The sequence below is a fragment of the Nicotiana tabacum genome, chromosome 17 (assembly GCF_000715075.1).
Source record: "Nicotiana tabacum cultivar K326 chromosome 17, ASM71507v2, whole genome shotgun sequence".
Classification (NCBI taxonomy): Eukaryota; Viridiplantae; Streptophyta; class Magnoliopsida; order Solanales; family Solanaceae; genus Nicotiana; species Nicotiana tabacum.
In genome coordinates this window covers 125,554,738-125,567,832 of record NC_134096.1, presented here as the reverse complement: position 1 = coordinate 125,567,832, position 13,095 = coordinate 125,554,738, and the positions used below count along the sequence as shown (strand labels likewise).

Sequence of the window (13,095 nt, the reverse complement as noted above, 5' to 3'; positions counted from 1 at the left end):
TTGTCTGCACCCCACATGTCATTAGAAATGGTGCATGATCTGATCCAGTTTTGATTAGATGCTCAACTTCAATAGTTGGCAACATGTTCTGAAATGGAAAATTCACAAAAATCCTATCCAATTTCTTGAATATACACTCAGCATTGGAGCTCCCATTCCACCATGTAAATGGACTTCCTTTGTACCCTTGCTCAAGCAAACCACAAGAGTTTATACAAAGTGCAAAATCCTCATATTCAGGAGGGTGTACTGGAAGTCACCCTATTTTTCTCATCTTCATGCAATACCACATTGAAATCCCCTCCTACCAACCATGGTAATTCCATATCACTTGCTAAGTAATACAAGTGATCCCACAATTCCAACCTCTCTATTGCTGAATATTTTGCATAAACAAATGTCATCATCATGTGCTGTCCTAGGTCATGGTGAAACACTCTCACAGTCACCTATTGCTCAGTATCATCCACTAATTCCCATTCCATCACTGCATCGAAGAATAACCATATTTGCCCATTAATATGCATAAATAGTCTCCATATTCAACCTTCTTCTATATCTATCAATGAATCCCTTCTTTTGAAAAGGCTCCATCAATGTAACTACACAAAAATTATGCTCCCTATTCATGTTGATCACCCTAGGAAAGGCATGTTGTGTATTCACAGACCTTATGTTCCATATTAATGTTTTGATCATCATTATTTAGATAGAGAAGCTGCCCTTCTGGACATTATTCTTGAAGGTTGTGGTGGATCTTTACTCTGATTCTTCTTAGTTTTATTACCTCCTTTAGCACTAGTTGTGGGTGATAAATCCCCTTCCCTAGCCACTTGTTTGACGTTTTGTGCAGTTGATTCATCATCTCCTTCATCCACCATTGGATTTTTTCTCAATAAGTCTTCATCAATTAGTATCACATTGTGTGTAACTAAATTATGTAAATGTTGTAGAGGAGTCTTAAGTGGAACACTAAGATGTAGCTGCATAATTTGATCAGTGCCAGATTCCATAGGCACTTCCTTTATTTCCTCAGATGCTCTTGGAATAATTGCCCGCTCATCAGCCCATTCATATTCCCTGAAACTTGAATTGTAGCTCATAGACACTACCTAGCCCAGGAGTTACTGTAGCAGTCTGCTCTAAATACATTGTTCTAGTGAGATCACCACCCTTCCCATTGCCTGAAATTTGGTCTGAACCCATTATATCATCCCTAATCTTCACATTAACATCTCCATGAAGTTTGTTCTCCGATGCATATACCGGAACACTATCTACATAGGCCAAAATCTCTCTAGTTGCACTACAGTTTGGGGTTTACTATAGCTGCCTTATCAGGTGAACCTAGCTTTAGGCCTGGCGTCGCCAGCCTAACGCCTGGTGAGCCTGGCGTCACCAGCCTAACGCCTTGGGGGCCTGGCTTTAGGCCTGGCGTCGCCAGCCTATCGCCATGTGAACTAGGCTTGTTGTCCTTCTTCACCTTGTCTTCTATTGTCTTTGTTGTGCCCAACTGATCTTCCTTAACCTCAACTGCTTCACTCCATAAGACCTTTGTAGAGTTTACCTCATCAAGATCCTCAATCTGCCTAGAATATTTAAATATTTGAGATGGAATCTCATGACAAGATTGGTTTGTGGTCACATTGAGTTGTTTTAGCTCCTCATTGCTAGACCCAAACCTTCTATGAACCCAGTCGATTGTGGATTCCTTATTAGCCCTTTCATCAGTACGTTGATCACTAGGAACACTAGAATTAGCCTTAGCTAATTCTTGATCATCTTTAGGGACTGAAGACTGGATCCCAAAAGGAATAGAGTTACCATTATGCTCATTTTCCACCACCTTCTCGACTGTTTCCTTATTCACACGCTTATGTACATGTTGAGTATTGACTTCCTTTTCCTTCTCCTGGCCCTTCTTAGCTTGCTTTTCCCCATGTTCCTTCTTCTTACCATTGCTATGATCCTCACCTTTGCCTTCAGTAATTTGTAGAGTATGCTGATGAACTTCTCAACCTCTAGTGCATTAAACTTGTTCTTGGTTGCAACTTCCTCAACTTTGGCCTTCCCTCTACCCTTGTCAGCTTCCTTTCCTTGTTTGTTGTCAACAATGTGACCCCTATTATCTCGTTGGTATTTGTTCTCCCTTGCTTGCATCCATTCCTGCTTGGCATAATTAGTAGTAGGCTTACCAACCACCTTTCCACTAGTTAGGACCTTTGTTGAATTTGCAGCAGTCCCAATTGCATCAGAGCTCACCACAACTGTCTTCTCCTTGCTTTGTTCCTCAACACCTTTTTCAAATCTCTTGTGTAATTCAGAATGAATTACCCAGCATTCTACCTCACTATGCCCCTGTTTTTTGCAAGGCTTGCAATATTTTGGCATATAGTCATACTTAATCCTGATCTACTTGAACTCTTTTGGTCCAGATTCATCAGCTTCTTCCACAATCTTAATACGATGATGGAACTTACTTAACAAGTTAACTTCCACCTTCACCTTAGCACAACTAGGTCTAGTCCTATTTTGAGTGGCTAGGTCTACATGTAGTGGATTACCAACTACACGAGCTAAGAAAAATACACATTCCTTCCCAAAGAAATTAGGAGGCAGTTCTAAAAAGCTTCCAAGCTGTGGCAATGTGAGTCTCTTCATCAGGTGTCTACCATGGATTCCATTTTGTACAATGCATCTGCCACATGTCTGACTGAGCTTTTAAATAAAAAGCTGGCTTTGAAAGAAGATGAACATAGTCCTCCAATAAAGACAACCTAATCAATACATGATTATCTTCAATTAAACCAACTGAATAATGGCCTTAATCTCACATTGAATTGGAATCACTTTACGTAATTCACTAATAACAGGCTTCCCATATGAAAATTTCCCAAGAACTGCAAGTTGAAGTCCTTGTTGTACGATAGATTGCTTCACTTCTTGTTTCTTCCACTTCACAACTGGTTTTCCGTGAAGGAACTCAACTGGTTTTAATGGTAGAGTAGCGAAGGTTTGTATAGGGGCATTAATGGCAGTAGGTTTTAAAAGTTTTGAATAATCCATGGATTGTGGATTGTTGTTTGTTGTCATAGATGATTGGGCGATGGACTGCACTGAAGCTTGGGCAGCAGTCATCGCAGGAGGATTGGTTGAGTTGGGTGTCAAAATCTTTGAGTAATCTAGAGTTTGTGGATTGATAATTGGTGTTGTTTGTGGTTGGGCGATGTTGGAGGAGGGCACACCAGACGGAAAAGATGGCTGGTCGCCGGCCATCGCGGCCATTGAAGCTCAAACTCACAGCTTTCCATGATAAACAGTATTGAATCACTGTTTCATTGGATGAACAGTGAAGCGATGCTACTATTCACTACACTGCAGCAGCGAAACAGTAGCGAAATCACTGTTCGCGCCATTGTTTGGCACTGTTCACCGTACTGTTTTGCACTATAGCGGCTGTTCGCACACTATTCACTGCTATAGTGACGGCAAAATTTTGAGAGCAAAATTCTAGAGAGAGAATTTTTACTTTGCGCCTCACACTAGGCATATTTTTTGTCTAGCACAACTAACTTTGTGGTCCCAGATTTTTGTGAACCCAAATGTGTAAGATATGGATCTGCAAATGTATAATATAAAAAAATATTTCACGGAGCTAGTGTCAGTTGTGCGAAAAACACCATAAAATCACTGGCGTAATGCTCACAATGAGCACATCAATGACGTCGATGTCAACGTGCTAGCTCAACACCTTGATAAAATAAAAACATTCGATTTACTTAATAAATGTCGTATCATCAATAGTAATTAGTGACATATATGTGAAACTAGCATTGAAGCAGCTGAGCATATTTTTTTCCACCACAAAATTGCTACATACTACCGGGAAAGGCTAATGACTTTTCTAAATGTTAGTCCCGTATTTAGTCCAAGTAAGCCGGCCATAAAAAGTTTGATCATTTTTTTCCTGTCATTTGATATTTCATATTAAATCAAAAGAATATTCTCCCAAAATTCTACCTCTCCCCCTTCCACTCCAAAAGAAAGAAAAAAACGTGTGATACTGACATTGACACTAGGGATAACTCATGTTTAAAGCACTTTAAGCAGTACTCCAAGTAAATAATATAATAATGATTTCATGGAAATTATAGAAATGTTAGCCGTAGCAACCACGTGCTCAACTTTTTAGGGTTCTTGGTTGGAAAAAAATTATAGCAAAAATAATTATTCGGGGATTGGTTATCTCGCAATTAGTTATTTCAACTTTTCATTGGGATAAAAAAATAATACAATCTCGAGATAACTAATCTCGGGATTAATTATATCGTAGTTTTTTACCAATCAAATATGGGATAAATTTTTCTTAAATTTAGTTTCGGGATTAATTATTCCTTATCTGTCGTAACAAACGAACAATACATTTTAATTTGGACAAAAGTTGCTGGTCCAAATAGCACCCGCGAAAGGGATATGGAATATCCTAAGCTTGAATATGTGAAGTATATTTTAAGTAAAACATGATAAATTGTTCCTTCTTCATTTCCCTTTTGTTTAATCTTATCTTTACTTAAAGAGGATGTTATTTGGTTACAAACCCGTTGACAGTTGACTCCTTTTCCTCTATTGCTAACTAATTTGAATAGCTTTTCACAAAATTGGATAGGTTTTTTACATTTTTAGTTTCTAACAGTAGTATTTTTGACTTATTTACAATTTTGTGTTACCAAGTCCAGTGAGATTCGACCACAACATCTTTCAAATTAAGGTTGAACCCTAAAATAGTTAAAAAATGTTTCTTTTTACTGCCATTTTTTTTTTAATCATAGACCATTTGACAGAATAAGAACAAAATCTAATTGAATTGATAATGGGCCAGTGAGATAGGCATGATTTATATATGTGTACTATAGCAAAACAGGACCCATTCATGTTTCTTCTTTTTCACTAAATGATTCATGTGCAAATTTGAAGATGTAGACAGAGTCTCGGCCACACCTAATTAGTATTCACTAAAAAATATCAGCATATTATTGGTGAAGTCCAATAATGGGTGCAGGCCACATAGTATAATATTTTTTTTTTTGTTACTAAAGACCCCACAACCGCTCTTCTTTGAGTATACATAAGGTAAACCTCGCTCATGTATAAAATAAATTGTAATAAACAAGTTTGTGTGACGGACTCGATCGAAAAAATATGCAAGTGGGTTTCAAACCTCCCATTTGGGAAGTTACTGCTCAACCAACTCGGCCACCCGCAAGGGTACATTATACTATTTTTTGTTGTAAATCATCAACATTTTGTTTCTTTTTAGCATCAAACAACATTTTTGTTATAATTAAAAAGAGTTCTCTTATTTTCTTTTTCTGGCGCAGTGGGGGAAATAAAACATAGGCATGTGCAAAAATTATACTCCTATTCTGCTGCTGGTCCCACCATTGGAAGACAGCTAGGAGTATACTATATATATCTTATTTGGCATTACATTCATAACCATTTCCAACTTGACAAAAGCTAGTAGTATCACAGAACTACAGTAGTAGTATATATCCTAATCTCTCCGTACTATTCTTTTCTTTTTTTCCAACTAGGAAGAGAAACATAAATTGAGATTTTCTTCTGTCATATATTAAAAAAGAAAAATCTTTTTTGAGCTGATTGAACAAAGAGAGAATGTTACTAGTAGGTGAATTGTACTCAGCTTATTCAATCTGCAGTTTTGCAGCTGGGATTGCAGGTAATCTTCTTCCTCACCCCAATTCCAACCATTTACTTTTCTTGTTCCCGTTACTGATCTGCTGCTTTAGTGTTCTTTACAACCCTTTTTCTTTATTTAAAGAGAAGAAACTTTTGTGGACAAGAAGAATTGGATCTCATTACTAAAGCTCTCCAGAATCTTGAACTTTCTTCTTCTTTCTTTTTGGTCATTATTCACTTGTAAAGGTTCCATCTTTTTCTTCTAGTTTGACAAGTTTTTGGCACATCATTTGAGAATATCTGTTTAAACTTAATTTATCTTTTTGTGTATAATGAGGATTGTTTGTTTAGAAAGTTGGTTCCTTTTCTTTATTCCTTTCTTTTTTTGGTTGTTTCTTTTAGGGGAGAGGGAGGTTGTATTAATTGGGTGGAAAGGTTGTTTTTTGTTCTTTTCTCTTTTTGAATGTAAAAATTTGCCATCAATTTCTGGATATGGACTCTAAAGATGAATAAATGCTAGGAAAATCTTACTATTAGATTCAAAGATATCATTTAAGTCCATCTGTTTTGTCATTTGAGGATAGCATCTATACCAATAACTAAATTGGAGTGGCATCATATTAATGAATATCCGATTAGTTACTAAAAGTCAGACTAATTTCTCCTAAAGGCTTTATTAGTTTTAGAAGCATGACTTCAAAAGTTCCCAAAAGTGGCTCTGAGAAGGGACCAAAATCTTTATCTTCTAAGTAATATTTACCTTTTGAAGCCCTGCTCAGGTTGATTGGTCAGAAGAAAGATCTTGTAACTGATAGAAAAGGGACAGAAAGGAAAGGAAAGAAGAATAGATCAGCTTACTCTCTCCTTACTAATCATTTCCTCTCTTGTCCTTCTCATTCCTTATCTTTTTATCCGATCGACTAAATCTTTCCGACAATGAAGATTTTAGTCAATCTGACAATCATATCACTAGAATTTCCCCTAAAGCATCAGCTAAATTGGAAAAAGTTTACACTTTCTAACCAAATATTTGGTTTATGTGTAATGCAGGTAACCTCTTCGCGTTTGTCTTATTCGTGTCACCAATGTAAGCATCTTGAATCTTTGAACTGTGACAATGTATTACAAGCGATTAATATGTTGCATTGATGTTGATGGTATCCCTCCTTTAATTTTCAGACCAACATTCAGAAGAATCATCAGAAGCAAGTCTACAGAACAGTTTTCTGGATTACCTTATATCTATGCACTCATTAATTGCTTAATATGCCTCTGGTATGGAACACCAATTGTATCTCCTGGTATTATATTGGTTTTCACTGTCAATTCAATTGGAGCAGTGTTCCAGCTAGTATATATCACCATCTTCATCATACATGCAGAGCGGTCAAAGAAGGTCATTCTTGGTTCTTACATATTGAAGTCTGCTAAAGTTTCTAATTTAAACGGATCTTTTGCTTATAATCGTTTCATGTTCAATGCAGTTGAAAATGTTGGGGTTGTTGCTTGGCGTTTTTGCTGTATTTGCTGCTATTGTAGCCATCAGCATATATATGTTTGAGCCTCCCAGTCGGCAAACTTTTGTTGGATATTTATCAGTCATTTCTCTCATTTCCATGTTTGCTTCTCCACTATTCATTATTGTAAGTTTTCATGAAGAAAGTACTATAACCTAAGACGGTAAAGACGCCATTCCTCGGACTGATTGGTTTAAGAAACAATTTTTTGGGCAGAATTTGGTGATCAAGACAAAGAGCGTGGAGTACATGCCGTTTTATCTATCGCTTGCAACTTTTCTCATGAGCCTCTCTTTCTTTGCCTATGGAATGTTCAAGAATGATCCATTCATCTCTGTAAGTAAACCGTCCGTTCTTCAGGCGGATTTCCATCTCTTTAACTTCCTTTCCAGTCCTATTTATGTCAACTAATATGTAGCATGGCTTTGATTCAAAGATGACAGCATCGTTAAAATTTTATCACTTTGAAATTATTCTTGTTGTTTCTGGAGATAAATTAGAGGAAGTATAAGTGTTGCGGCCAAACGCACACACAAGTATACGCGGTCGTCAAGTAATAAAGTGACTAAAAGTCGGATGTCGAATCCACGAGGACTTGTGATTAACTATTAACTAAATTAGACTATCCTAATTATCTAAACAAGAATTAAACCTAAAAATATTTGATTCTAAACTAATTAAATAAAAAAATATAAATAATGAACTTTGAACAGAGAAAGAGCAGATTTTTATGATATCAATGTAATGAAAACGATCTAGGGTTATGGGCTATCTAACAATCCTATTGTATTCTTCAATTGAATTGACCGACTAATTTATCTAGCTTATTGGTTGACAGAGTTAATATTGCTCATAAGAATCTGTCGAGTTCTTACTCGCCTATTCAAGCTAACCTAACGCCTATATGTCTATGGAGTTAGAATCAACAAGAACGCATTTATAATTCCTGTAAATCAATCAAGCAAGGCAATTAGGTATATGTCTATCCTAACCACGAATTTGTTCCCCGATGTCCGAGTTCAAGAACTTGCTCTACTCAATCCTATATGCAATCTAGAATTTTCACTTTCGAGTTCAATTCTAGATTCGCAGATAGTATTCAATTGGTGATCAAGCAATTAAATAATTAAGCGTAAGATTGAATAAATAAACTAATATGACAAATCAAGAAGGCAAAATCAATATCCGAATAACAATAGTCATGAAAAAACCACAACCCTAGAACGTGAAGTTTAGCTCCACATAGACATGGTAGCCAAGTGACAAATCATACAAAGAAACATAAAAATTACTAAGTTTGGTGGGAGAAAGATGGAACTTGATGAATTCCCGGCCTCCACGACGGCTCTGTGCTTGTGTTTTCCTCTCAAAAACATCCTCCCCTCCAAAATAGGTTTAGGACCCCTTTTATACGAGTTGGGAGTGTGTAGGGCCGAAATAACCAAGTCCCGGATAAAATAGGACTAGTCCCCGCATCGAGCGTCCAGGGCAGCGCTAGGCGCTGGCCCCGACGCTAAATCCAGTAAGTTTCACGTTTTCTTGGGCGTTCTTTCAATGCTGCCTAACTTTTCAATCTGCTTCGTTTCTCATTCTTCTACTAAACTTTTCATTTCTTTGCAATTGTTTCTTTTGTCTTCTTTTGTAATATTAAACTTTAATCATTATATATCCAATAAATAAATAATCATGAATCCATTCTTGTAATGTATAAAATACAAATAAAATCTCTACTTTGCTCCCAATTTCACCTCCAAAGTACCTACACATAAAATAAACTCAATTAAGTACAAACATAGTACAATTTAGCATTCGAATACTAAAATGTAAGGTAATTAATGCACTAAAAATATATAATTATACCCAGACATCAATGAGTTTGAAAGTTTTTGCCAACCACCTATTCATGAAAGGTGAAAAATTATTCTAGTAACTATTTTTAATTGAAAAACCACGAACGCTGAAAATTGGCTAAATTAATGTTGTATGCATTCTAGAAAATGCTCAATGGTCTGTTAGCTTTCTGCTCAGCTGCTTTTACTTCCTACTACCTTGGCCAATGGGTTGGTGCTGGTGCAAGGCTAGTTGCCATTATTGCTATCTATTATTTTACCTTTTCACATCGGGGGACTTGGACGAAGGGAGCCAGGGTTCGCTTCAGACCGTACACCTCTTCATGCACCCTCCAAAAAACAAGGAACGCCAGAAAGCAAGAAAAACCCCTTGAAAGATTGCACCAATTCTGTCACGACCCGGAATCCCAACCTCGGGATCGTGATGACGCCTAACATCTACTTGCTAGGCAAGCCGATGTGAAATAATTAAATAACCGATTTTAACAGTTAAAACACAATGGTAGAATACAACGAGAAATAGAAATCCAGTCTAACACAGTAACGATATAAATCACATGATAATATTACTCCCAGAAATTCGGAGTCACGAGTACACGAGCAACTAGAAGTCTACAAACAAAGTATGAAATAAATACTAACTGTTTCGAAAAAAATGAGCGGTAAAAGTGGGAAAAGGAAGGGGACTTCAAGGTCTGCGGACGTCAGCACATCTACCTCGAGTCTCCGTATGCAATGGTCCGAGCTAACGCACCTCACACACCGCTAGGACTAATACCAGTATCTGCATAAGAAGTGCATAAATATAGTGTGAGTACAACCGACCCAATGTACTCTGTAAATGTCGAGCCTAACCTCGACGAGATAGTGACGAGGCTATGACAGGACACCTACGTAAATAAACATGTACAAGTGTATATAAAGCAGCAATCATAACAGAGAATGATAACGTACAAACTGGGTGGGAACATGCTAAAAGGGGAAAATATAACTTCTACGATAGGTATGAAATCACGAAATAACCAAGTAAATTATCAATAGCGGTAAAATCAGTCAAACCAATGATATGAAAATGGTACGGCATCATCCTTCGTGCTTTTACTCTCGTTCTCATCATGCAATAATATGAATATAATGGCACAGCATTGCCCTTCGTGCTTTTACTCTCATCCTCACCCATGTAGTATTAATAATGAATGAAATGGCACGGCATCACCCTTACTGCTTTTACTCTCTTCCTCGCCATGTGAAAATGACAATGTAAATGAAATGGCACGGCATCACCCTTCGTGCTTTTACTCTCTTCCCCGCCATGTAATAAATGAATGAATTCGAGTAATAAATAATGCAGAGAATAAATTTAACTTCAAATATGGTGACATGATACTAAACTTCAACTTTCAAAAATATTCAATAACAATGAAATAAGCAATAATCATAAAACGAATAATCAAAGAAGTAATAATCTAACCTAAGCATGGATATCAGTATTAACAAAACAATAAAATACCAAGAAACAAGTTTCACCTACATGCTTTAACCCAATAACAACGTATAAGTACTCGACACCTCACATATACGTTATTCTCACACATAATACACGTAGCAAATAGACTAACAAGCCCCAATCCCTCAAGTTAAGGTTAACCACGACACTTACCTTGCTCCGCAATCAAATCAAAGCTCAACTAGGGCGTTGCCTCTAGAATTAGCCTCCAAATCAATCAAATCTAACCAAATATAGTTCAAACAATTCAAAATAAGCTTTAGAAACTACTCACGAGTGAAAAAGATTTAATCTTTAATGTTTTGGAAAAGTCAACAAAAGTTAACCCCGGATCCGCTGGGTCAAAACCCGAGATTCGAACCAAAACCCGATTCCCATTCACCCCTGAGCCCGATTATGTGATTAGTTTCGAAATCTGACCTCAATTTGAGGTCTAAATTTCAGTTTCTCAAAATCTCCAATTTCTACCTAAACCCCTAATTTCTACCATGAAAAAGTATAGATTAAAGATTAAAATCAATGGATGTTTATGGAAATGGAAGGAAACAAGTTAAAATCTACTAACCTATGAAGTTGGGATGAAAAACCTCTTCAAAATCGCCTCTAGGTCGAGCTCAAACTTAAAAATGGTGAGAAATGAGATAAATCCCGACTTTTAAAAGTTTTAAATCACTGGCGTCAGGTCTTATTCGCATTCGAGAGGCACCTGACACGATCGCGAAGCATAGCGGCCCAGTGGCCTTTGCGTTCGCGAGACGCCGTACGTGTTCGTGATGGCCCTTTCCACCTGGCCTTCACGTTCGCGATCCAAGGTTCGCGTTCGCGTAGAACATCAAACAGATCCCCTCCCAGACCCATTAACCCATCGCGTTCGCGTAGTTTGGGTCGCGTTCGCGAAGGGTAATCCCACCACTGCTTCGCGCTCGCGACCTCATCCACGCGTTCGCGTAGAAGAAATCCGCCCCCAACCCAACTTCCCCTTCGCGATCGCGATCGCAACTGAAAACCATCAATCTCCTAAGTCCAAAATGGTCCGTAGCCTATCCGAAGCTCGCCCGAGCCCCTCGGGCTCCAAACCAAACATGCACACAAGTGTAATAACATCATACAAACTCGCTCGCGCGATCAAAATACCAAAATAACACCTAGAACTACGTATCGGACATCAAAATGCATGAAATTTTCAAAGAAACTTAAGAACTTGCAAATTTTACAATCGAGCGTCCGAATCATGTCAAATCAACTCCGTTTTGAACCAAATTTTGCAGACATGTCAATAATAGCAAAATGAACCTATACCAAGTCCCGGAACCGAAATCCGAACCCGGTAGCTATAAAGGCAACCTACGGTCAAACTTCGGGATTCTTTAAATCTTCAAATTACTAGTTTTCAACAAATTACATTAAATCAAGTTAGGGACTTTCAAATTCAATTCCGGGCATACGCCCAAGTCCCACATCACGATACGGACACACCGGGACCGTCAAAATACCGATCCGGGTCCGCTTACACAAAAATGCTGACCATAGTCAACTCAAATCATTTTAAAGGCAAAAATTCTCATTTTCTTTAATTTTTTACATAAAGACTTTCCGGAATGAGACACGGACTGCGCTCCCACATCGAGGAACGCTAAACGGAGCAAATCGAGGTCTCGGAATAAATGTTAAAACTCAAAATGACCTATCTAGTCATTACAAATTCCAAAATGGTGTTTGAGTTTCGTGGTGATGGTCATCACTGTTGATGTTATGTTTCATCTGCTGAATGAATATTTTCTTCTGAATGTGGTCAGGTACCAAATGGGATAGGAGCAATTCTTGGTGTCATACAACTGGTCCTATACTTCAGATATAGCAAATCAGAAGAGGAGCCAAGAGCACCTCTCTTGGATTCTTATGCATGAGACGCAAGACTACAGCTGGAGTTAAGATTCATTCATTAAGAAGTGATTTAAAACATTATCTCTTTTCTTTTTCTTTTTCTTTTCTTTTTCTTTTTCTTTTTCTTTTTCTTTTTTCTTTTTTCTTTTGCGGGAATTTGGGAAGTTGAGAAGTCTTTTCGCTTCATTTTTCTGTTACTTTAAGTTTTTGAGGAAAGAGCTTGAAAGATGTATTATAGGTGGTGAAGAATATATGATTTCAAATTGTGGAAAATATAGTTACTTGTCCAGTGTTCTGTGCTCAAAATTTCATTGAGTGTCTATTGTTTAATGAAAGGTTCAAGTGCTGAGTTAACAAGTTTTCGTTTACTCTTCTTGGGTTTCATCCTTATTGTTTAATGAAAAGTTAAGTTTTACCTGTCAGCATATGTTCTTGTACGATCTTCTTGGTTTCCATCCTTCAGAGTTTATTCATCAAATTGCCTACTAAATACTGATTTATTTTGGAAGGTGTCACAGTTCATATTTAGATGGTAGACATGCAATGTATTAGCTCTTCTTGTTGCGTACGGGGGTGGCCAGGACCATCTCCAAGGCAAGCAAGACGATAATATATCGTGTTCTGGTTGAAGTTTGAA

General features: G+C 37.5%; 1 protein-coding gene across 1 annotated transcript; it reads left to right on the top strand.

Annotated features, from left to right (window-relative positions):
- The first annotated feature begins 5,297 nt into the window (after positions 1 to 5,297).
- On the top strand, positions 5,298 to 12,812 carry LOC107766424 (bidirectional sugar transporter SWEET2a-like). Its single transcript, XM_016585205.2, has 6 exons — positions 5,298 to 5,740; positions 6,751 to 6,787; positions 6,880 to 7,096; positions 7,185 to 7,343; positions 7,434 to 7,553; positions 12,371 to 12,812. The coding sequence occupies exons 1-6, from the start codon at positions 5,677 to 5,679 to the stop codon at positions 12,479 to 12,481; spliced, it is 708 nt and encodes a 235-aa protein (XP_016440691.1). The 5' UTR covers positions 5,298 to 5,676; the 3' UTR covers positions 12,482 to 12,812.
- Positions 12,813 to 13,095: the final 283 nt, after the last annotated feature.

Bases quoted from the DNA above. Each gene is read 5' to 3' on its own strand.
- LOC107766424 (XM_016585205.2), top strand. From the start codon at position 5,677: ATGTTACTAGTAGGTGAATTGTACTCAGCTTATTCAATCTGCAGTTTT. The intron at 5,741-6,750 runs GTAATCTTCTTC...TGTGTAATGCAG, and splicing joins TTTTGCAGCTGGGATTGCAG to GTAACCTCTTCGCGTTTGTC. The intron at 6,788-6,879 runs GTAAGCATCTTG...TTTAATTTTCAG, and splicing joins GTCTTATTCGTGTCACCAAT to ACCAACATTCAGAAGAATCA.